General features: G+C 37.1%; 1 protein-coding gene across 2 annotated transcripts in view; it reads left to right on the forward strand.

Moving 5' to 3' along the window:
- The first annotated feature begins 5094 nt into the window (after nucleotides 1–5094).
- Nucleotides 5095–26535, forward strand: part of ANKRD13C (ankyrin repeat domain 13C) — a 92201-nt gene continuing 70760 nt past the window's right edge. For both annotated transcript variants that reach the window (XM_047871001.1, XM_047871003.1), the window contains exon 1: nucleotides 5095–5848. In XM_047871001.1, coding sequence (XP_047726957.1) covers nucleotides 5404–5848 — 445 coding nt within the window. In that variant the 5' untranslated portion in view covers nucleotides 5095–5403. The remainder of the gene's footprint in view (nucleotides 5849–26535) is intronic.

Below are 26535 nucleotides of genomic sequence, written 5' to 3' on the forward strand. Positions count from 1 at the left end.
GACTAGAGTATTACCTAGTAAGCTCAATAGTTGAGTTACACAGTTCACTGTTGTATTGAATTCTGTCTTGGTAATATTTGAATAAAAAGTAAATTTGTTGTTGGATGGTGTAGTTATTCACCTGTGTATGTAATTGATAATCACAATGTATTTCATCATATTGAATTCAAGACACAAGTTTTTTTTTCCCAAGTAAAATCTCATTTTACATCTGAATGTAGTACTTTTGCTGACTGCTCTTGTCTTTGTCTCCTTTTCATCTTTCCCACCTATTTCCCATTATGAAATAGTTTTTATAGTTTGTGAGGGTTTATCCCCAACTTGCCCCGTTCAGAAATGAGTGCTGATTGGCAAAACTAATCACGGTAACCACCTCCCCCACAGGGAGTTGTTTAGGTAACCCAGGCCTGAGCCAATCAGCACTCTCCTAGCTACAGGGATTGGACAGGGTCCTTTTATGAATGTCAAGCACCACACTTCTATGGTCATGGGCCCTGTTTCAGGAACTGAAGGAGGGAACACATGGCCCCTGTTAACTGCTGGCAGGCATCTTCTTCCCTGAGGGAAACTGGCCTTTCAGGGGGGACACTCCAAACAGGGAGAGGCACACTAAGAGTCACCTAGAAACTGACATGTAGTTTGGATCAGGCCTCTCTTGAAGACATATCTTTGCCCCTTTCTGTAGTATAAGTTGATAAATCAACTTAATTTAAGCCAGTTTTCATTGAATTTGTTGTTATTGGTAAATGAAAAAACAATCCAAGATGAAATATTTTCTCTTGGGTCTCACATAAGAATCCAAGAGAGTAGTAGTCAACTTCAATGTAGTCAGACTGGGATTATTTGTTTATTTAGCATCTCATCACTTAGTTTACAATTGTCTTGGTACATTGTAGATACTTTGGGGTTTTATGTTCTAATTGATTGGTTAATCCAACAACTGTTAATTATTAATATTAAGCATTCACTATTTCACTATCTGAAAGGCACTGTGCATACAGAAATGATAAACATAGTTCTGGGACTTAGAGAGCTCAAAGGACTAGTTGAGGAAGCAGACAAGATATAATTTGCAAAAATTAAAATGGGAAATCAGAAAGAAGGCAAAGGAAGGGCACCTAATTCAGAATGGTGGCATGTTGGATAGGAGAGAAGGAGAGAGGAGGTGTCATTAGAGACTCCTAAAAAGGAGTAACTTAAAATTTTTTTTTTTATTATTTAAGTGTAGATGGCATGCAATGTTATACTAGTTTCAGGTGTACAATGTAGTGATGCAACAGTCCTATGCATTACTCAGGGTTCACCATAGTAAGTGTAGTCATCGTTTGTCATGCAACGCTATTATGTTATTAACTATATTCCCAGGCTGTGCTTTTCATCTCTCTGACTTATTTATTTTACAACTGGAAGTTTGCACTAACTTTTGTTTTTGTGCCAAGAACCTCTTTGGCAGTATGGTGAAGCCTAGAGAGCCATTTTCAGAACAATGTTTTTAAATGCATAAAATACTTTGGGTTACAAAAGGAAATAGCTAATGAAATAAAACAAATCAAATCAAAATAAAACAAATCAAATAGCTATGGAAATCAAATAAAAATGTGATATAGTAATTAATGTGCTTTATTAACTCATTAAAAAACAAGATCAAGTAGTGGACATATTAATTAATGCAAGTTTGAGATAGTGATGAGTGTAAATGGTATTTTGGGATATCTGTAACAACTGTAATGTGGCCCAAAAATGTGTTTTCTTGTGATTGCAAAGGCACAAGTGCTGCCAATACTATTGTGGTTTGTGACCTACATTCATAATAGAAAGCCATGCTAAAATGAATTTTATTTAGAGGTTTAGTTCAATGTAATTTCCTGGACCCCTGAATTCTATGTCAAGTTAAAAAAAAAAACCCTTGTGCTAAGAAGAGAGAAAATTTAAACTAATTTTGACAGACTGAAGGAGGTATCTAGGTGAATGAAATAGAAATGGGTTTAGGACATATGGAACGGCATGTGCAAAGGCATGGAAACATGAGAGAGGATCAGGGACTGCCAGCAGATTGTTTTGGTTAGAATGAGGAATGAATCTGGAAATGTGGGAGGAGGCGAAGCTGGAAAGTTTGGCAGAATCTCCTATTTTTGGAAGATGGGTTGATTATACATTATGGTGATTACATGTGGTCCTGTCTTTACTGTGTTTGAAATCTTTTGCAAACTCTCCACTGCCTAGTATATACCGTCCAAGTGTCTTACGGTTGCTCTTTATAACCTATCTCCTGCTTTGTTTTCTAGTCTTATTTACGACCACATTTCCTGTCACATACTATGCTCCAATGGTTCTAAAATATAATGCTGCATTTATACCTACTATTTTTTCACCTCTACTAATCAGCTGGATGATCATTTCCTGTGCCTCAGTTGCCTCATCTGTAAAATGGGGACAGTAAGTACCTCATAGAGTTGTTGTGTGATTAAATCGAACAGTTATTGAAATTTGCTTGGAACAATGCCTAATACATGGTAAGCTCTCAGTAAATGGTAGCTGTCATTATTATAATTATTGTTATTATCTATATTTTTCCCCTTGCCCAATGGGCCAACTCTATACATTCTTTAAAACCTAATTCAGACTATTATCTCCTTCAGAAAGACTTGCTAATCACTTGACTTTCATTTCCTTCAAATAGAATTAATAACTTCTGTATTATATCAGGATCTCATATAATTTCTTGTATTTTTCACAATGTGTTGCAATCTTATATTTCTACACCACTTTTCACTATTATATTGTTGAACCCTTAAAAATAAGGGCTGAATATTACTTTTGATGTCTGCAGTGTTTGATTTTACTAGAGGGACACAGGAATTTTCATTTCTATCTACAAGTGGCAGTCACTAATAAGGTACTTTTAAATTCTAGATCTAGTGATAAGATACTTCTTAGCTATAATGGTAGACTATTTGGTGTAGGTTTTTGATTACAATAGGATATTGGCCACTCTTTTTATACACAAGCTTTACATATTGGTATTTTATTCTAGACTGGACCTTAATTTCTCACACTATGCACTACACACTGTTCCTTGGGGGAATTCAAAGACTTCTGTGGCATCAATTACTGTGTAATGATAACTCCTGAATCTTAACCGCGATCTCTGCCTTCTAGGGTAATTTCAAAATATCCAAAATGTAAACCATCTTACTTCTTCTGGTTGAGCAACAAGAAGCTTCAATTCAATATGCCAAAAGCGAACAAAAATTTTTTTTCAACTCTTGCACCTTCTCTAGCATCACTCTTACTAACTTGGTTCATGCTCTCATAATTTCTTACCATCTGAATTACTGCAAACTTCTTTAAAAATTAATTTTTTCTGAAATAAAAACTAATCCTTTCCCTTTGTAAATAAACATTCAAGCAATGTAGGAAATACGTGCTTTGGCAATCCCATCTTCCAAAGCTAACCACTGTTCACTCTGTGCCATAGGTATATTCTGCCATACTTCTACATGCATTTACTAACACATTTATTTTTTGATTTATGCAGTAGTCTGTCAGTTTCTTTGTCTCTAGAGTAGCCTCCTTGTAGTCTATTCTTGATACATGTTTTTCTAAAGTATGAGTGAGTGAATGGCTCTTCTAAAAGGCAAATCTCATCATCCTATTCCCCTATTCAATGCCTCCAAAGGGCTGTCCATTTCCTGTGGGCTAAAGTCTAAACTTTGAAGAAGACATACAAAATCCTGCATGATCTGGCTCCTTCCTAACTCTCTAGCTCTAGAATCAGGCCGCATTGTGCTGCATTCCAGCTTTGAAGCATTGGGCAAGTTTTTTCAACTGTCCAGTGAAGATTAAAAATAATATCACAAGGAGATAACAGCATATAAAGTGGCAAGCATATTGGCTGCCTTAGAGTTAATAAATATTGGCTGTTGTGGAAGAACAAAGTGTTTTTGTATGTATGTGTTCAGTATCTCTTGCTTTATGAGTAGGATAGGATCCTTTGAGATGTTGATTAGGTAATGGTTGAAGATAATTGGAACAACCTTCATCCCCCTCCCCCCTCTCCCCCCCCCCCCCCGCCCCGCTAAAAAAAGAAAAGAAAGCAGGGTAGAAATAAATCGATTTGACTAGATTTGGAAGAAGATGGGAGGTGAAAACCTGAATGGCAGGGAAGGATAAAGAGACCCCAGCTCCCACAGTTATTTATTTATTTGCCGAGGAATGGAGGTGGCAATAAAGTTTAAGAAAGAAGAGATTTGAGAGAAGCAGCTGTCAGTGTAAACGGGACTTCGAAAAGATAAAACGAGTGAAGGAAGACTTCGAGGATGTTTTTGCTAACTACCCCACTTCAAGTTCCCCACAACTTTAGTTATTTGGCCCAGACTTCAGATTTACGTTTCTTCAGAATTTCACGATGGGTCGAGTTTGGCCATGAACTAGTCCAAGGATATTCCATTTACACAATTATTATTTGCCATCCTTCAGCGTCCATTCCTTGCTTGAAACTCTGACACCTGTTTGTAACTCATTTATCTAACAAAAATCTGACTTCCCTTCACCCCGTTTGCCGAATAGCCTGTTTTCCAAGGTCAGCCCCTAAACTGTTGTCTTTTCTGATACCCCAACGCGAAAATTTTTCTTATTTATTTGTTTAGTTTTTGTTTTCAACCCAGCTCCCAATTGTTTATCGTCCCCCCCTCCCTCCCGCGTTGATCTCTTTGGAGCCAGGAGTGGCGTCTTAGAAATCTAGTAGCTCAGTGTATGATACAAAGTAGATGCTTAGTAAACGTTGATTGAATGAGTATCTTGTGCAACATCATACTGACATCACATCCTGTGTGCAGTGGCGTCAGTTTGCATTACTCTGCTGGAGACCCAGAGGTCTGAGGGTTTCAGTCATTGTTTACAAACTGCATCGAATATCTCAAACACAAGTTAAGGTTTTACACCGCCCATCAGAAGCGCCAATTGTCAGGTCCTAAACTAGGGGCGGAGCTCGGTTACTCTCCGGGACTAGACGGTGCGAGGGAGGGAGCGGCCAGCTCACTTATCGCGGTGTTTCCTCCCTCCTCCCGAGGGAGCTCTCGCGAGAGAAGTCAGGGTAAGATGGCCGTGCCCTGTTTTCCGGCGTGAGGTAGTGGCGGCGGCTGCGGCAGCGGGGACAGGGATCCTGGTGTCGTGGGCACCTGAGCTCTAGCTCCCCCCAGCGAGCGCGCGTCCCTTCGTGCCTAGGCGAGAGCCGGCTCTTCTCCCTCCAGGAGATGCGTTTGTCCCGGGCTCGGGGGCGCCCTGAGAGTTCATGCTGCGCTGGAGGAGCCTGGCCACCGCTCTAATCGCCTTGCGCCGCCGCAGCGCCAGCTCCGTCGCGGGCGGTGAGCCTCCCGGATCCCCTCTCTGCCCCTGGCGGCGATGACCGGGGAGAAGATCCGCTCACTGCGGAGAGACCACAAGCCCAGCAAAGAAGAGGGGGACCTGCTGGAACCCGGGGATGAGGAAGCGGCGGCTACCCTAGGCGGCACCTTTACGGGAGGCAGGCTTGGGACAGGCGGCGGCGGCAAGGGCGGCAAAGCCTGTCATAAGATCTTCAGTAACCATCACCGCCGGCTGCAGCTGAAGACAGCTCCGGCCTCCTCCAACCCCCCTGGCGTCCCGGCCCTGCCGCTGCACGGTTCCTCCGTGACTACCACCTCCCAGTCCCCGGCTCTTCTAGCGGGCACCAACCCCATTGCTGTCGTCGCAGATGGAGGCAGTTGTCCCGCACACTACCCGGTACACGAGTGCGTCTTCAAGGGGGATGTGAGGAGACTGTCCTCTCTCATCCGCACGCACAATATCGGGCAGAAAGATAATCACGGTGAGGAGTGCTCGTCCCTCTCCACCTCTCCTTTCCCGAACGTAGGGTGTGCCTTCCCAGGCCTCTGGAATCCTAGGCTCCTCTCCAACAGACCTTTCTTTCCTCTCCTTTGCTCGTCATCCGGGCCAAATGCCTGTAAATCATGACCGTTTCAGTAATAGCATGCCAGTGGTCAGGGGATTGATGCTTGTGGGTGCAAAGGAATGTTTCCTCCTTGCCCACTTCAAAGTTTCCTCTGAGAAGCTGTTTTGTTTATTTTTGAGACAGGCCTTCAATGTATTGATTTTTTACAAAGAAATTGAAAATTGCCCCATGTCCAACCTGGCCTTTTTATGTTTATGTAACTGTGTTTCTTTTCTTTCTCTCCCCTTCTCTCACCTGGGGATCTCGAATTTTGTACATATAAAATGGCCCATCTCCCTTTCATTATTCAGGTACAGATCCCAACTTGACTGCAACTGGTTGTGATTTCTACCTGCCCCCAGGTTGTCTGTTTCTTTTTCTCTGCTTTCAGGAAACTTAGTTTGATACAAAGTGTCTACACTGTGCATTTAAGATGGGATATAGAATGCTTTGATTTCTAACAGCCAAAATGTAGAAAGTTGTTGGCATTTGATACCTAGAGTAAGTAAAGTGACTTAAGTAGCTAAAATTTTGGAGTAGAGTTTTGAGTGTTTTGCTTGTTTTACATAATTGCTAATAATGTTTCATCTTGATGACTGTGACTAAAAATAGTACTACAGTTTTTCATAGTAACTTCATCATAACCTATATGGCAAAATAGAGTATCATTTATTATTCAAGGACTGTGTTTCTACTTTCTGTCGTAACTCATCAGCTGAACTTTTTGTTTTTTTAATTTCAAAAATGTGATGTAATTGAGTTGACTTCCAAGCAGCAATACATTTATTAATGAAAACACGTCAACACTGACATTTTCAACATTTAATAAGCCATTTTAAATTGAGTAGTTGACAAATACTATTTATTGCTCTGTTTTTAACTGAACATGACTATTGTATACATTCATTTAAGACACACTCAACTCTGTTCAAAATAATATATAACACATTAATGAAATGCTTGCCTGAGGAATAAGCTCCCTTAATTCCAGTGGACTCTAGGCTTCTTAAGTGAAATTAGGGCAAAAATTTAGATTAAAAAAATAAGATTTCTATTGGTTGTATAATTCTCTAACAATTGCACTTGTATCTGAATTTCCAGTATTGTTTTTTAAAAATAGTTGCCTTTTTTTAAATGTTTATTTTTGAGAGAGAGACAGAGTGCGGGGCGGGAGGCAGAGGCAGAGGCAGAGAGAGAGGGAGACACAGAACCCGAAGTAGGCTCCAGGCTCTGAGCTGTCAGCACAGAGCCAGATTTGGGGCTTGAACTCAGGAACAGCAACATCATGACCGAGCCGAAGTTGGATGCATCACCAACTGAGCCACCCAGGCACCCCTGAGTTTCCAATATTGTAATAATATCACTGTCATTGATCATAATTCAAATCCTCAAAAAAGTACCTGAAAGCTGCACCCAGTTTTTCATTCCTACATTTATTCAATCATTTTACTGTTATTGCAACAAGCATAATATTGTTTGTTGATGGTAATGAAGTAATTAGAATCCTAAATCCCTTATACTCTTGTCCTTAGCCTACTGAACTTCTCTTTTTACATTGCTTTGATGTACCAAATGTTTGCATTGAACTTAGCTGCCCTTGTATGGTTGGTATTTCTGATGACTGTAACCAGTGGTTCACATATCTATAGAAAGTGTAATTTTTCCCCCCTCAATATATATTTTCATCTCTCACCATGAAGTCAACTAGGAAGAGTAGCTTATATTTAATGTGCTACTTCTTTAGTCCCTTTTCTTTCTGTAGCTGCATAATTTCCCCATTACATTACATTACATGACTTTTATTCCTGATATTTTACTAACCTGGATACTTATTTAGATTTTAAGGATATTTTTTCCTTCACATTACAAAAGATAAACGCTTTTAAAATCACCAAACAAATGCAAGCTGTATATTATATTTGGATTGTTGTAACATGATAAGTGCATAGCAGTTTCATACACTCATGCAGGTGCATAGCAGAGCCATGCAGTCATACCACATCATACCACATAGTTAGTTTTATATTCACCAGAGAGATACCTTCTATAACATGATGATGATGATGATGATGATGATGATGACGATGATTATCCTCATCATAGATACAATTTACTGAGTGTGTCAGCACTATTCTAAATGTTACCTATATTATCACATTTAATTTGCACAATCACCTTGCAAAGCAGATTCTTTTATCCTTATTTTAAAGGTGAAAAAAGTGAAGCCTAGAGATACAAGGAAACTTTGCTAAAGTTGCATACTTGGTATAAATTGCAAAGCTGGGAACTGAACTAATAGCTAGGACTCCAAAGTCCGTGGTCAGCCTCGGTAAATATTTCTGTTAGTCAGGACCCATTATACTGTACAGAAGTAAATTCTAGTAATGTGTAATGTGGAAATTTACAACAAAGTTCTTTAATATGTATTTTCTCATTTAGTCCTTATAGTAGCCTTATGGAGAGATTTTGCCATTGGACAAATTTCAGAGTTGCTATAGAGCCCAAACCGGTCACTCTTGTTTGTTCTGTTTCCTTTTTATGTAATGGCACAAATAAATGGGCTACCTCATCCACATGATAGCCCTTTAGATCTTTGACAAGAGCTGTCATGTTCTTATCTTTAAGTTAAACATTCCTAACTTCTGCATCCATTCTTCATTTGGCATGGATTATAAAGTGCTTAGATGGTCCCTGAAACATTAAATACTAGATATGTGTGTTAAATAAGTAAATGAAAATCTTAATCATTGTCTTTTAGTGAAACTCAGTTTGTTAATTCTTCCCTTTGAGGATGGTGCTAAGAACTAACCTTAGTGTTAGAGCTGTAGTAGCCTCATAAGCAAAGACAAAAAGGAGAGCATATTCGTTGCTTTAAGCAATGTATGTTTAGAGCTGAACAGTGTGCCAGTGTGTACTAAAAAGCACACATTAAGTAATGCAGTGCAAGAGTATGTTAATTTTTTAATATTGCTTTTTCTCAAGTGATTGGCTGTCTCTCCATGCTGTCCCTTCTTACAGTTTTTTTTTTTTAACCTAAAATAAGACTTTACATTTATTAAATCATACTTTGTTCGTTTTGATCTTTACTCTATCTAGCTGGAAAGCTTACTGTGCCCTAATCTGGTCATTTAGCTCACTGTTCATTAGCTCTTTCAGTTTCCAGTGATGCCTTATTCGATAAACTTTTTAAAATGTGTTTTTGTGTATTTTTGTGTATTTACAAATTACTGACTTGAATAGGAGCAAGGATTGAACTTTTTCTTTTGTGATAAAATGTTCATTGAGTATGAGTTGCTTTTTCTGAGTCATCAGTTATCTTGAGGAATACTGTCTTTGGATCCAAACAAATCTTTGGAAATATAAGTTAAATACAGTAATAGCTATAACATCGTGAGTATACTGTGTTCACATATGCCAAATGATTGTGACTCATTGTATATTTAGTAAAGTTTTGGGGGGGTGGGAAAAAAGATACACTACATTAAATGTTCACAAATTTATTTTTATTAATTTTTTTTAAGTTTATATATTTATTTTGAGAGAGAGAGAAAGTGCAAGTGGGAGACGGGCAGAGAGAGACGAATGTAAGAATCCCAAGCAGGCTCTGTGCTGTCAGTGCAGAGCCCAATGTGGCGCTTGATCTCACAAACCATGAGATCATGACCTGAGCTGAAATCAAGAGTTGGACACTTAACTGACTGAGCCATCCAGGCGCCCCTAATATACACAAATTTATTAAATTTTATATCCTTAGTATATCTTTAGTTATATACTATTTTTTCTTTAGTATGGAATAAAGTTTAAGTCTAAGCCTCTCTTCACATTGTAAAAAATTTTCTGAATTACTTTTTGACATTGGTAGTTAAAGCATCATGGTAAAATGCTATTTTTTAGTTGATGGTAATGATTTTTACTTCTTTAGCACTTTCAGAATTGAGAATGCTTATGAAGCATATAGAAGACTTTCTTGATTTTGACTGCACTTTTCATTTGTTAAACTTGTAATATTGGTTTTTCCCTTGAGTTAAATGTCCTCAGACGTAAATTATTTTCCTTTGGACATTAATCAGAAGCTCTTAGGTACCAGAGGGATTGAAATCCTTGATATACGAATTGATTAAACCAGCTTTTCCTAGATGTGAAAAATTCCTGATATATTCTGAGAAATTTGGCAGTTTCTGCTGCCTGTAATTACATTGCCTGGCATGTGACAAGCCATCTTCTGTATACAGTTAATTTTCATTAAAAAAAAAAAAATTTTTTTAACATTTATTTGTTTTTGAGACAGAGACAGCATGAACGGGGGAGGGTCAGAGAGAGGGAGACACAGAATCTGAAACAGGCTCCGGGCTCCGAGCTGTCAGCAAGAGCCCGACGCGGGGCTCAAACTCACGGACCGCGAGATCATGACCTGAGCTGAAGTTGACTGCTCAACCGACTGAGCCACCCAGGCGCCCCTTAATTTTCATTTTTAATGAGTTGTAATGTAATCTTTGTGTAGCTATTACACACAGTGATTGGAGATTTCAAATGTAAGTTAAATCTCAAGTGAGGGGCGCCTGGGTGGCGCAGTCGGTTAAGCATCCGACTTCAGCCAGGTCACGATCTCGCGGTCCGTGAGTTCGAGCCCCGCATCGGGCTCTGTGCTGACAGCTCAGAGCCTGGAGCCTGTTTCAGATTCTGTGTCTCCCTCTCTCTCTGACCCTCCCCCGTTCATGCTATGTCTCTCTCTGTCTCAAAAATAAATAAACGTTAAGAAAAAATTAAAAAAAAAAAAAAAATAAATAAATCTCAACTGAGAGTATTGCTGCCAATGCTGGAAACTCAAGGGAATGGTAATGAAATGGTTAACGTGTAACCTCTCTGCCCAGTGGCTGGCAGATTTCTTCAGACAGGGATTTTATTTATTTATATTTTTACTTCTTTTTTTAAATTTTATTTTTTATTTTTAAAAATTTACATCCAAATTAGCATATAGTGAAACAATGATTTCAGGAGTAGATTCCTTAATACCCCTTATCCATTTAGCCCATCCCCCCTCCTACAACCCCTCCAGTAACCCTCTGTTTGTTCTCCATATTAATGAGTCTCTTCTGTTTTGTCCCCCTCCCTGTTTTTATATTATTTTTGTTTCCCTTCCCTTATGTTCATCTGTTTTGTCTCTTAAAGTCCTCATATGAATAAAGTCATATGATTTTTGTCCTTCTCTGACTAATTTCACTTAGCATAATACCCTCCAGTTCCATCCACGTAGTTGCAAATGGCAACATTTCATTCTTTTTGATTTCCGAGTAATACTCCATTGTATATATATACCACTTCTTTATCCATTCATCCATCGATGGACATTTGGGTTCTTTCCATACTTTGGAAAGTAGTTGATAGTTGAAAGATTGTTGATTAGTGCTGCTATAAACATGGAGGTGCATGTGTCCCTTTGAAATAGCACACCTGTATCCCGTGGATAAATGCCTAGTAGTGCAATTGCTGGGTTGTAGGATAGTTCTACTTTTAGCTTTTTGAGGAACCTCCATACTGTTTTCCAGAGTGGCTGCACCAGTTTGCATTCCCACCAGAAGTGCAAAAGAGATCCTCTTTCTCCTCATCCTCGCCAACATCTGTTGTTGCCTGAGTTGTTAATGTTAGCCATTCTGACAGGTGTGAGGTGGTATCTCACTGTGGTTTTGATTTGTATTTCCCTGATGGTGAGTGACGTTGAGCATTTTTTCATGTGTCGGTTGGCCATCTGGATGTCTTTGGAGAAGTGTCTATTCATCAGACAGGGATTTTAAAACATCAGAAAGATTAAAAACATATGTTTGGGAATTGAGGCAATAGGATAATTTGATGCCTGTATGGTATGTTTGTTTTGGCTTATTCTATATAAATCTTTAAATTTCATTTTGATGTTATTTTCTGTGCTTTGTTTTTGTCACTAAAATCTTTATGATGGGTGATGCAAGAAAATACTGCATTTTATGTCTGTTTGAGAAGAGGTGACTATAAAGCTACACTTTGCTTTCAAAAAAATTTTAGAATTAAGTGTTAGATGAACAGTTTTAGCCAGGAAGGTTAAAATGCTGGCACATCTTTAAAAGAACAGCAATAACTTTGTATTTTTCTCCTGTGTTTTGTGGTGTTTTCTGGACTTTGTTTTTGAAAGGCAGACCTCAGTGTCTCTTAGAAAAAAAAAGTGAAGTACTTTTTGGAGGCCCAAGATAATCCATTAAAGCGTCATGTACCTTCACTTGGCATGAAGGTGGATTGGCAGTGAAATCTGTCATTTCACTGATCTGTCAGGGTTGATTCAGTTGATCTTCATGTCTATGTGAATATGACCTTCCTCTTACCTCTCTTCCCCCATATGCATCTCCCAACAGAGTAGGACTGTCCTTGGGTTAAGTGGCTATGTTTGTTGATGGCATTGTTATAAGTATTAGAATGTGACTTGACACTTAGAATTGTTACGTGAACACATCTGCAGAGCTACCTCATAAGAGGGTAGAACGAGTCCTCTTTTCCCCTTTCCTGTACTGAACTATAATAGGCTCAGGAATCCCTGACCTTTCAGCTTTGGCAAAAAAAAAGGAAGCAGAAATGAGCAGTTATTTCATGTTGTGTCCTTTATCCTCAATAAGGCAGGAGAATTCTGGAGGAGTCCTTGAAGAATTGAATTCTAGGCAGTCTGTCCCAAGTTAATGTCATTCTTAAGTCATAGAAATCTAATGTGGAGTATAATATAATTGTCAGGATGCTTTGGATTCTAGAAAATGAACATAGTTCTTCAAAAATTGAGTGAGGGCTGGGTAGTCAAACAACATGTTCCTGTTCATATACTACTTATTTCATTGGGGGACAGATGGAACCTTAGTTTTATTAGAGCAAGACTGATATTGCTGAGGGTAGGAAAAAGAAAAAAGGTCTTCTTTCTGTTTGAAGATTATGAATGGTGTTTGTTATCAGGATATATTAAGTTTAACTGTATGGCTTGGTTGAATTTCATCTGTTCTTGAGCCTGTCACTCTTGTTGAAACCTCAAAGATGATCTGGAAAACTAGGAGGCCATCTCTATATTTGGAATTAGATCTTAGTTTGAGGCCACACTTCTCTACAAAGAGGTTTTTATGAAATTCTATTTGCTTGAGTACTGAAATAAGAAGATACAATAATGTCTACCCCTTGGGTGGGGTACTGTAGTCTTGAATGGGAGACTGCATTTGAAACTGTTTTTAACTCTGAAGGCTCATTTAATAGTAATACCCATTGATACCAATATCTTACTCTCGGTTTTCATGTTAAGTGTCTTCCAGCAGAAGACATTCTTGTTCCTGAGGTTTAGATAGTACTTCAGTTGAGGTTTTTATCTGATACTTGAATTTATACTGTCAGTCTTCTAAAGGGTTAGGTTTATTTGACTCTCATAGAAGTCATCTTTGATCTACTGGTGTAGTGTGTTTTGATTCTTGGCTGTAAGTATTTATCAGGCATGTTAATGCATGTGCTCTCTTACTCAGTACTATACTGAATTCTTTAAAACCACCTATATGCTGTGTTGAATATCCTCTTTAGCACATATATCCTTTGATTGGCTTTCATAGAGAATCATGTGGAAACCTGCATTGTTCTGTGATTGAATGCTTTTTGGAAAGTTAAAAACAGATTTTAACACCATTCTTTTTTTTTTTTTTTTTTTAAATTTTTAACGTTTATTCATTTATGAGAGACAGAGAGCACAAGCAGGGTAGGGGCAGAGAGAGAGGGAACCACAGAATTGAAGCAGGCTCCAGGCTCTGAGCTGTCACACAGAGCCTGACACGGGGCTCGAACTCACAAGCTGTGAGATCATGACCTGAGCTGAAGTTGGATGCCCAACCGACTGAGCCACCCAGGTGCCCCGATTTTAGCACCATTCTAGTGATTCTTTATAATTATTTATTTTTTCTTCTCTTTGTTCATTCTTTCCTTCATTTAACAGATACATACTGAGCTCCTACTATGTGACAGTATTTTAGGTGCAGGGGTTGCAGCAGTACCTAAAGAAAATTAGGGAGCAGATATCTGGCAGAACAGTTTCAGATCGAGAATAACAAACATAAAAGCCCCATGTTCAAAGGGGTAGAAGGAAGGCCAACTGTGACTGGTACAGGGGAGAGTGGTAGGAGATAGGAGACTTGAGAGGTAGTAGAGGGGGTTAAGCCTGTGGAGCTTTTGTAGACCAAAAGGACTGTGGCTTTTACTCTGAGTAAATAGGAAGTGAGGATTTTGAGCAGAGAAGTAACACAATCTGATTTTAAAAGGCTCCATCTGCTGCTATATGAAGCAAAGCTTGGATGGGCAAGGGTCAATTTAACATGCTATTGTAACTAGGGGTAGCTGTGGAAATAAGGAAAAAGTAGACCTGGTTTGGAGTCTAATATTATGTGTGTGTGAGTTTTAGTAGTATAGTACTGTTTATGAGAAAAAATACAGGAATTCTCCCTTTTTAATGTTTGCTCGTATGGGATTTGAAGGTGTCTAGAAGCTGGAGCTTCCTGTTTTCTCCCTAATTAGGGAGCGGGTGCAATCAAAACTATTTTTGTAATAATACAAAGTCATTGCTTGCCTTTTTCACTGTGCTGACACTTTTGCTGATGTCACAAAAGCAGTGGTGGGTAAAGTTATCAGAACCTGAGTATGAATCAAAGACCAAACTTGCTGGTATTTACTGTGTAGTCACATAATGCGTATGCCACATATTCGAGTTAAAAAAAAAAAAAAAGCCAGTTTCACTTAATGTCTTTGTTGAAGCTGTAGAAATGATTAATCAAGTCTTAATCTTGAGTACGTGTCTTTTTGATATTCTTTGTGACATAATACAGATTTTTCATGATGCTCTTCTGCATACTGAAGAGAAAATAAGGGAAAACATTTGTATAGTTCTTTGAGTTGTAAGCCAAACTAGCAGCTTTTGTCATAGAACACCATTTTTACTTGAAAGAACAGCTTCCAGACAAACTATGGTTTTTCCAATTTAGATACTTGGCAGACATTTTTCTGGAAAGTGAATGACTTCACAGAAGACAATTGGTAGTATTTATTGCCAATGAAGAAATTCAGACTTTGGATCAAAAATTACAATTTGGGAAACTTGTCTTTGTCACTTTAAGTTTGACAGTTTTCCAGGATCCAAAGACTTTTTTGGTTGGATTGATGGTATTTTGATTTTTTTTTCTTTGTATAATGAAATATGTTAATATTTGGAAGATCTGCGTAACTCAATCAACTGGTATTTTTCAGATGATCAGAGCATGATGTTTCAAAATCATGTAAAAGATCCATTTAAAGTACAAGAGAAACCAATGGGTTTCAGTATAACTCAATGCAAAAAGTTTATTTATACAGTTTTAGATTTCACATTGCAGCTAACCTTTAAGACATGACTACTTACTGGGGTATCTGGGTGGCTCAGTTGGTAAAGCATCCGACTTTGGCTTAGGTCATGATCTCACAGTTTGTGAGTTTGAGGCCTGCATTGGGCTCTGTGCTGACAGCTCAGAGTCTGGAGCCTGTTTTGGATTCTGTGTCTCCCTATCTCTCTGTCCCTCCCCTGCTCTTGCTCTGTCTCTCTATCTCAAAAATAAATAAATATTAAAAAAAAAAAAAAGAAATGACCACTGAGTTTTGGTATAGTAGCAAAGAGCACCTCCCAATTATTTAAAAAGGCTATTAAAATACCCCTCCTTTTTTTCAACTGCGTAGCTTCTGAATGTAGGTTTTCTTCAGACCAAAGCAAAATTTACACATTATTAAAATTTTTTTTTCAACGTTTATTTATTTTTGGGACAGAGAGAGACAGAGCATGAACGGGCGAGGGGCAGAGAGAGAGGGAGACACAGAATCGGAAACAGGCTCCAGGCTCTGAGCCATCAGCCCAGAGCCCGACGCGGGGCTCGAACTCACGGACCGCGAGATCGTGACCTGGCTGAAGTCGGACGCTTAACCGACTGCGCCACCCAGGCGCCCCAAAATTTACACATTATTGAATGCAGAAATAATTATAAAAATCTAGTGTCTTCTATTAAGCCAGACATTAAAGAAATTGATTTTAATTTTTAATTAAAGAGTTTAAAATAGCACCATTCCTGTCATTTATTTTTTGTTTTGTTTTGGAAAATGCAATTATTTTTCTCATAAAAAATTTTATTAGTTTGTAATAGAGTGATTATAATTTTAAAATTAATAAAATTCTACATTTAATTTTAATTTCTAATATGGTAAATATCGATAGTTTTGTCCATATAAATAATCCACATAAAAGATCTTTTTTAAAAAAAAGATCTTTAATAATTCTTTTTTTTAATAAGATTTCATTTTAAGTTATTTATTTTGAGAGAGAGTGAACGAGCAAGGGAGGGGCAGAGAGAGGGAAAGAGAGAGAACCCCAAGCAAGATCCACACTGTCAGTCCAGAGCCCGATGCGGGGCTTGAATTCATGAACCATGACACCATCACCTGAACTGAAATCAAGAGTAGGATGCTTAACTGACTGAGCCACCCAGGTGCCCCAAGATCTTTAAGAGTATAAATGGGATCTTGAGACAAAAAGTTTGAAAACTGTTCGTTTAGTAAAAAATTTAACATACAGAATTCAGAGTCATGACTCATACAATTTCTAGATATATAATTTTAGGAAATTATCTAACTACTGTTAGCTTTATTCTTCTTACATGCAAAATAGGAATAATATTTGTCTCACAGGGTATTGGGGTAAGATAAGGTTTATGAAGTATATATAGTACAGTACTGGGCACATACAATAGATGCCCTGTAACTCTAACCTTTTGGTTGATAATTTGCATACTTTAGCACTGCAGTGGTCTTAATGTTACTGGAATATTTTTTATTCATTTGACAGAACAGACTTCAGTTTATTTACCAAGTTAGAACCACAGCATCTGATTTCAGATTTAAAAACTACATTGTGGAAAATTGGCGGAAGGTTATTTTAAGTTTTTAGTATCTTTTATGTAACAAATTAGCTTAAGCAGCAGGTTGAGGTCTTAGAAAACTGAAGGGATGGTCGATGAAGCTTAACTAGGACATTTGAGCACTTAGTTTCATGGCATACTTGGCCAATAAAGCAAATCCAGTGTTGGCTAGAGAAGGAGTATGATGAAAAAATGATGATGATTTGCTTTTAAAATATTGAAGTCAAAGCATGATGTTTGGTATCTTTAATTAGAATATATTATTTCTGATTATGTACTTACCTATAAAATGAGAGGGATTGGATAGTTGAATGCAAAGTCATTTCTAGTTCATAAATCTTCTAAAAATGTGATTAATTTAAACTTGTTACAGTAATTTTAATTTGTAAGCATCAGTAGGTACTGATGCTTTTGCCCTTTCACCTTTATTTTCCTTGAAAGCTTAAGAAAATAGAGTAATAATGTAGGTGCATAAAGGCCTGCTTTCTTTACCTAGGTGCTCTGTCTAGACTCTGGTAAGTTCTCCTTAATTTGTGTAGTTTTTTGAATAGTTATTACATTCACATGCTACAAAATTATAAAAAGATGTAAAAGATACATTGTAAAAATAGTTTGCCTCCCACTCATCTTTACCCACTCAGTTACCCTTCTTAACAGCAACTGGTGTTATCAGTGCCTTGTTTTCTTCTTGTCACCATTTAGAACATGGTCCTTTTTTTTTTTCTCCTGGAAGATAGAGAAGTGAAGAAAGATAACTATTATTACCTTTTATACTATTAGGGCAAAAGTGGATATTCACAAATTTCTGTGTTTGATTTTAAATGTCTCTTTTTTTTACTGTCAAATTTGCATATACCTCCAATCTAGACTTCTTGGAGTTCCCATATTTTATAATTATCTCCACTTGGGAATCTCAGAGATACTTCAAAATTCATTTGTCAAAATGTTATTATTATTATTTTCCACCTTATCCCCTCCTACCTGGCCATCCAGTCCTTTATTAAATCACATCATTAATTATCTGGTTGCTCAAGCCTCAATTATTGGGATCATTTTTTGTCTCACCTCCTCCTCCTATCCACGCATATCTAATTAACAGGTTATTTTGCATCATTCTACTTTCTGTCTTCATTGCCACCATTTTGAACACAATTTTTATTTTTTTCCCTTGGAATGCTACACTGGACTCATATCTGGTCCCATGTCCCCCTTCCTTCACAAGAGTGATCTTGGAATGTCATTTTTATCATGTCATGTCCCTGTTCAAGATTCTTTAGTGCCTTCTCCACTAAAAAGTAAGTTCATATTTCTTACCATAGTTATAGAGCCTCACATGATCTGGCCCTTGCCTGCTTCTCTGATATAATCTTTTGTACAAATGTCTCTTTTTTTTCTTTTCTGGCAATACTTGTTTTCTTTTAGTTCCTTGAATATGCCAGGTTATTCCTGGTCTCTGACTGTAATGCTTTTCTTCTTATTCTTTGATTTCTTAGTTTCTACTCCTCTTTAAGATCTCATTTTAAACATTATCTCATTAGAGAGGTTTTCCTGCCTGAAGAATCAGAAAGTTATGTATCCCTTTATTAATTTTTGTCTTAGCTCTTTGTTATTTTTCTGAACACCTATCATAATCTGTTTTGTCTCATTTTCTGTTTTTCTGCTCTCTTTTGTTAACATAAGCTCCTTGAGTACAAGAATTATTTCTAATCGTAGTGGTTGACTCTTTAATATCTAGCACTATGCCTAGAACATAGTAATGCTCAGTAAATCTTAAGTGAAGATGAATGGATTTTATCTCCACTTGGGAGATAAAAGGGAAAAATAACAGAACCTTTGAACTTCTAATTTACATTAAACTATAATAATGACTCTAGAATCAAGTAAACTAGATTGTGAGAAAAAAATTTTAATAATAGTAATATGTGATTATATATAGAAATTATATTGACTGACAGGTGTTCTATCCTGGAAGCAATGCAATATGACATGAAACCCTTGCTGATCAGAGCAGGGGTCTGCATACATAATCAAAGGGCAAGATAGTTATACAGTTGTTGAATCACTCTGTTATATACTTGAAACATTGTGTGTGAACTATACTTCCATTAAAAATTTTTTTTTAAAAGTGCAAGATAGTAAATATAGGCTTGCAGGCCTTACCATCTGTTGTGTGAAAGTAGCCATCAACAATGAGAAAGAATGAAATCTTGCCATTTGCAACAACATGGATGGAACTGGAGGGTATTATGCTACATGAAATAAGTCAGAGAAAGATAGATATCATATGTTTTCACTCATATGTGGAATTTGAAAAACTTAGCAGAAGACCATGGGGTAAGGGAAGGGGAAAAAATGGTTTCAAACAGAGAGGGAGGCAAATCAGAAGAGATTCTTCAATACAGAGAACAAACTGAGGGTTGATGGAGGGGGGTGAGGGAGAGGAGAAAATGGGTGATGGACATTGAGGAGGGAACTTGTTGGGATGAGCACTGGGTGTTGTACGTAAGCGATGAACCACAGGAATCTACTCCTGAAGCCAAGAGCACACTATATACGGTGTATGTATACATTGACAATAACTTGATAATAAATTATATTAAATTTTTTTTATTTAAAAAAGAGAGAGTAGCTACCAACAATTCATAAACAATCAGCAAGTGGTTATATTCTAATAAAACTTTATTTATGTCATATCCCTGAATTAGAGGATGAGAATGTATCTATATGGGAAACAGATGGCAAGTTTGTGCCCTACAATAAGCCCACCCCTTCTTTTTGCCTTCATTTATTGCTATCTTTAGGATTATAGCAGTAGAAAAATAATAAAGTTATTTCTAGTATCTTAGAAATATTCACATCGAAGAAGCAAGTGGGCAAGTAAGCTTATTTTATTTTATTTTTTTATTTTTTTTTAATTTTTTTTTTCAACATTTATTTATTTTTGGGACAGAGAGAGACAGAGCATGAATGGGAGAGGGGCAGAGAGAGAGGGAGACACAGAATTGGAAACAGGCTCCAGGCTCTGAGCCATCAGCCCAGAGCCTGACGCGGGGCTCGAACTCACGGACTGCAAGATCGTGACCTGGCTGAAGTCGGACGCTTAACCGACTGCGCCACCCAGGCGCCCCAAGTAAGCTTATTTTAGTCAGGCGACATACCTGGCTGATGATTCTTTAGGTAAAATAAGTTGTCCAGTACAAAGGCTTTTGTAAGGAAGACTTTTGCTTTTAAAATCGTTAGGGGCATGAATAAATATTTGCTTCAATTCTAGCAACCTTACTTATCCCCCATTTATCTTCTATTTATTTTTAAGCAGCATATTGTAATATTATTCACATACCATACATTTGAACCATTTAAATTATACAGTTAAATGGTTTTTGTTGCATTCAAAGTTCTGTAGCCATCACCACAATTTGAGAACATTTTCATTCCCTAAGAAGAAGTCCTGTACTCTTGACCTTTTACTTCCTCCTCCCCCCCCCCCCCATTTGCCTCAGCCCTAGATAGCCACTAATCTGCATTCTCTATAGATTTGATTATTCTAGACATTTCATATAAATGGAATCACAATATATGGTCTTTATGACTGGCTTCTTTCACTTAGCACATTGTTTTCAAGGTTCATCCATGTTATAGCATGTATCAGAATTTTATTCCTTTCTGTTGCCAAATAATATTCCATTGCATAGATGTACCTCATTTTATTTATAGTTAATGGGCATTTGAGTTGTTTCTACTTTTTGACTATTATGAATAACACCGCTATCAACATTTGTATGGAAGTTTTTGTGTGAACATGTTTTCACTTTCTTGGATATATACCTTTGGCTGGGCCATGTGGTAACTGTGTTTTTCAAAGTATTTTACTTTGTATGAGGATTTATTTCAATTTCTCCTCCTTGCCCATACTTGTGTTGTCTTTTTGATTATAACCATCCTAGTGAATATAAAGTTGTATCTCATTTTAATGGCTAATGATTTTGAGCATCTTTTCATGTGCTTATTGGCCATTTGTGTATCTTCTTTAGAGAAACAGCTATTCAGATCCTTTCCTGTTTTTAAATCGGGTTTTTTTTAATTATTTAGTTGTAAGAGTTCTTTATATATCTGGATACTATCAAACTTATAATTTGCAAAATATTTTCCTCCCTAGGTTCTCTTTTCACTTTCTTGATGCCATTCTTTGGCGCAAAAAACATTTTAATTTTGATGAAAGCCAATTTATTTTTGCTTTTGTGCTGTGCTTTTGACGTATCTGAGAAGTCATTACCTAATTCAAGGTCAGAAAGATTTACTCCTTTGTTTTGTTTTGTTTTGTTTTCCAAGGGTTTTAATAGTTTTAGCTCTTGTAGTTAGGTCCATGATCTATTTTTTAAAATTTATTTAAAAAAATGTTTATTTATTTATTTTTGGGAGAGAGAGAGAGAGAGAGTGAGTAGAGGAGAGGCAGAGAGAGAGACAGACAGACAGACAGACTACCAAGCAGGCTCCTTGCTGTCAACACAGAACTCAACATGGGGCTCAAACTCACTAACCAGGAGATCATGACCTGAGCCAAAACCAAGAGTTGGATGCTTAACCAACTGAGCCACCCAGGTGCCCCTAAATTTATTTTTGAGAGAGAGAGAGACAGAGAAATGCATGCAGAGGAGGGGCAGAGAGAGAAGGAGAAAGAGAATCCTAAGCAGACTTTGTGCTGTCTTGTGGAGCCCTACATAGTGCTCAAACTAATGAACCATGAGATCATGACCTGAGCCTAAATCATGAGTCGGACGCTTAACTGACTGACACCCAGGTGCCGCCTGTCCATGATCTATTTTGAATTAATTTTTGTGTATGGTATGATTGATCTGTTGATATTTAGGAGTGTCTTTATGCAAATACATACTGTTTTGGTTACTGTGGTTTTGTAGTAAGTTTTGAAATTTGTAAGCCTTCCAACTTTGATGTTCTTTCTCAAGATTGTTTTATATATTCTGGGTACTCTGAATTTTTATATGAACTTTAGGATCAGCTTGTCAGTTTCTTCAAAAAAGCCAGTTGGGATTTTGATGGAGATCGTTTTAAAATTATAGACCAATTTGGGGAGTATTGTCATTTTACCAGTATTTAAATCCATGACTTCAGGATGTCTTTCTGCTTATTTAGGCATTATTTAATTTCTTTCATCGATATTTTATAGTTTTAGGAATATGTCTTGCACTGTTATTTTTATCTTTGATTTCTATGTAACAACTCCTCTGTCTCTCAACTATCTGATACTCTTCGTTTTATCTAGAGTATTAGAATAGAGTGTCACAGGAAAATGCTTAGATATCAGCTTGTTCTTTTAGCTTCAGAGTTTAGAAAGGGTTTTTTACTTTCGTTCATTTTTTGAATGAACTGAGAGGAAAGTGGGGGGAGTCTGATTGTCTTTTCCCATACTAGATTTGAATAAATCTTCATTCCAGGATGGATGAGCAGGAAAAAAAAGTCATTTGATAGTCTTTGAAAAATACTCATTTAAAAGAAGTGCCATCAAAGTATCCTGAAGATACTGTTAAGTAAAGGCTTGACAGTATAGAAAATTAAATGAATGATGTAAAAAAAAAAAAATAATTTGAAAACAGACTGTAGAGGAAAAAGAAAAATTAATGAGGGATAAGTTATAAATACAGAGTTATACCTCTATGGATTTCATTTGATGAGTAATATGTATTTTCAGATAATAAAACAGAAAAACTAGAACAGAGGCAATACTCAAAGCTATAAGTAAAGAAGAAAAACATTTTTTGATCTAAAATTGGTTCAGACTCCAAAGTTACAACTCATAGAAAATTAATGAAAAGAGATTCTGTATATCTTGGTGATATTTTAAATTTTAATGAAGAGTTCTATACATATATAAGTAAAGAGCACAGATTGCTATTGAACAAATGAATATCAGTTTGGCCTCAGACCTCTGCAATATTAGATCATACTTGCTGTAACATCCTCTAACTGTAGAATTCTTTCTAGTCAGGTATTCATTTGTGAAAGCAACAATAACATTCTAGAAAATAGATTAACCACCGTGCTATCATTCCTGAAAAGTATTATTCAAAGAAATACCCCAAATCATAAGAGATGAATTTACATGATTAACCCAAGAAAGGAGGAGTTGTGTCAGAAAAGCATTGATAGTGAACATTGAAACCACTTAAATGTACCATAGATGAAATCTAATAATCATAGTAAATATGATTACAATCTTGACAGCAAATTTCCAAAAAAAAAATCTTTTGCTTCAAAATTTAAGACATATATTCTATAAAAGGTAAGAAAAAGGTTTATAACTATTGATTAAATTAGTGAAACAAAAATGGAGATGAGAAATAAAAGCATTAATTTCTTCATTTTTTGTAAAAGGGAATCAAATGTATGGTTTATTTTTTGACTGTTAGATAAATGTTAAGTTTAAAAGTATTTTCTAAAAAGGTGTAAATTTTACTGCAAACAGAATTTAAAATCTGTCTATATTCTGTGTTACTGCAGAAAATAAATGCCATTTTATTTATTTATTTTTTAATGTGTTTTTATTTTTGAGAGAGAGAGAGACAGAGTGTGAGTGAGAGAGGGAGACACAGAATCTGAAGCAGCTCCAGGCTCTGAGACGTCAGCACAAGAGCCCAACATGGGGCTTGAACTCATAAACCACGATATCATGACCTGAGCCAAAGTCGAATGCTCAACTGACTGAGCTACCCAGGCGCCCCCCCATTTTAAAAGCCCAGATAAAGACAGAATAAAAAGCAAAAGCACTTTTAAAAAATAGAAATTTCCCAAACTGTGATTATGGCAAATAAGGCTTTATATTCTTTTATTATATTAGTAATGGTTTTTGCCATTGCAAGTGAAACTCACTGCAAACTAGATTAAGCCCAAAGGTATTTATTGATTCGTATAACTGAAAGTGGTAGAGTAAGAGCTAATCTTGGGTTTGTATGTATCCGGATCTCCTGCAGTGTTGTGTGGACTTTTTAACATTTTTTTTTCTTTTTCTAATAATCTCTTAGGTAAAGCTCCATTTTTTCCTTTTGCAGTTGGGCTTTATCTATTTCAGTTTTTTAGCCTCTGCTCTTGACATTTTGTGCCAGAGAATTATTTGTGGGATGAAATTGTCCAGTGCATTGTAAGGTATTTAGCAGTATCCTTGGCCTCTACTTTCTAGATGCCATTAGCACCCCCACTCCTCAGTTTTGACAAGAAATGTGCCAGACATTGCCAGCTGTTCCCTTGGCATAAAATTGTCCCTGATTTAGAACCAGTAACTGAGGTGGTAGAGAATATGAGAACCACCTTAAAACATTGTGGTTCCAGCAGCAAAAGATAGTCTTCCCAGCCAGTTCTAGCACCAAAATAAAAATGCAGAAAATAATTTTCTAGTACAGAAAGAAAGAAAGAAAGAAAGAAAGAAAGAAAGAAAGAAAAGAAAGAAAGAAAAGAAAGAAAGTCAGTCAGTCCCAGGTGGGAATTGTGCCTTTCCCTGAAATAGTATTCTAGCTGGGTCTAAAAATAGTAGCTATGGCATCTACTAAAAGGAAGGGAAAAGACTTTTACAGACACATCTAAAGGAGATTGGAAAAAATGGAAAATTTATGGCTGAGTCAATGGCAAAGATTATGAATGGAAAGATTAGTTACTGATAAAATTGAACTTGAGATAAGAATGATTTAAAAGTACTAAGAATAATTATATTTTGATTGAAGTTATGATCATTAGTGCTCATAAAATTATCTCATTTTTATGCATTAATAGTACCAAAGAATAGAAGGCATAGTATTACAGATATGGAGAAAAGTTAAGAAATAAAATTGAAGCATCATTTCTGCCTCTAGTAATGATGGACTAGATCAGGATTAGTCTTCCTTAGAAACAAATAAGAATCAAATATTTAACTTAAGGTTATTGGAAATCTAACAAGGTAGGAAGTAATTACTGGGCCAAGTTCTGGCAGAAGATGGAAATCCAAAGATTTAAGCCTCCCATTTTAGGTTATTTTGCCCCAGTAGCTTTTGTAAAGCCAAAAGAAGTAGTTAAGAGGCTGAGCAGCACTTTTGATGGCCTCACTGAGGTAAGAGGACAAGAGGTGGAGGCCAGTGCCTACTAAGTGTGAATATCTCTTTAGTCCTCTGCTCTTTTAGCATGTAACTTGAAGAACTGCACCTTAGGAATAAGGGTGAACTGAAAGTAAATCAACTCTGATGGAGGCTAAAGCACAACTTTGTGTCATTATGGGGGCCAGAAAAAATGTCAGTCCCTGGATTAATGAAGTCTAGTAGTTCCGGCCACATGTGAAAAGCAAATGAAAGTATCTGGGTGGTTTGTTTCTTATGCTTCAAATTTTTATAGAGAGAGCTCATTAAATACTATATCCAGTATATTATTAGAGATGCCTGGGGGCTCAGTTGGTTGAGCTTCAAACTCTTGATTTCAGCTCAGGTCATGATCCCAAGCTTGTGGGATCAATGCCTGCGTTGGGCTCCATGCTGAGTGTGGAGCCCTTTTAGGATGCTCGCTCTCTCTCTGTCTCTCTCTGTCTCTGTCTCTGTTTCTCTCTGCCCCTCTCTCCCACTCATGCTCTCTCTAAAATAAAAAAATAAAAAATTAAAATCATTTATAATTAAAGATGACCAACATTATAAGGAAACTGAACAACATGATGAAAACTGGGGTTTCGGGGGGAGGAATTAAAAGAAGCCCACCAGAACTTCATTTATTGTAATTATTATTAGAGGCTTTAAATAACATTTATTATGTTCTTGGGGGATAAGAGATCAGTTTGAATATTTTAGCAGAGAACTGGAAACTATAAAAATTGAAATCACATATTTGAAAATGAGCCAGCGGCGCCTGGGTGGCTCAGCCTGTTGGGCGGCTGACTACGGCTCAGGTCATGATCTCACGGTCTGTGAGTTCTAGCCCTGCATCAGGCTCTGTCCTGAGAACTCAGAGCCTGGAACCTGCTTCCGATTCTGTGTCTCCCTCTCTTTCTGCCCGTTCCTGCTTGCTCTCTGTCTTTCTCTCTCTCTCAAACATAAAAAAAAAATTAAAAAAGAAAGAAAATGAGCTAAATAAAAATTCTCAAATGGAAAAAAATAATAACTGGGATTTAAAACTATATAAATAGGCTTACTAACAGTTTTAGACCCTGAAAAAGAATTCGTGATGTTGGAAATAGGTTAGAAGAAAATATCTTTAATGAAAAATGGAAAGGGAAAGAAGTTTTTAAAAAAATAGAAAGGGTAAGGGGTGCCTGGGTGGCTCAGTCAGTTGAGCATCTGACTTCGGCTCAGGTCATGATCTCACAGTTTGTGGGTTTGAGTCTCCCCTCGGGCTCTGTACTGACAGCTCAGAGCCTGGAGCCCGCTTCGGATTCTGTGTCTCCCCCTCTCTCTGCCCCTCCCCTGCTCATGCTCTGTCTCTCTCTGTCTCAAAAATAAATAGAAACATTAAAAAAATTTTTTTTTAAATAGAAAGGGTAAGAAGTTTTACATTAATTGAACCCCAAGAGAGAAGAGAGGAAATGGAACTAAAGCAATATTTGGAAAGATACTTGCTAAGAATTTTACAAAG

The sequence above is a fragment of the Prionailurus viverrinus genome, chromosome C1, assembly GCF_022837055.1.
Source record: "Prionailurus viverrinus isolate Anna chromosome C1, UM_Priviv_1.0, whole genome shotgun sequence".
Classification (NCBI taxonomy): Eukaryota; Metazoa; Chordata; class Mammalia; order Carnivora; family Felidae; genus Prionailurus; species Prionailurus viverrinus.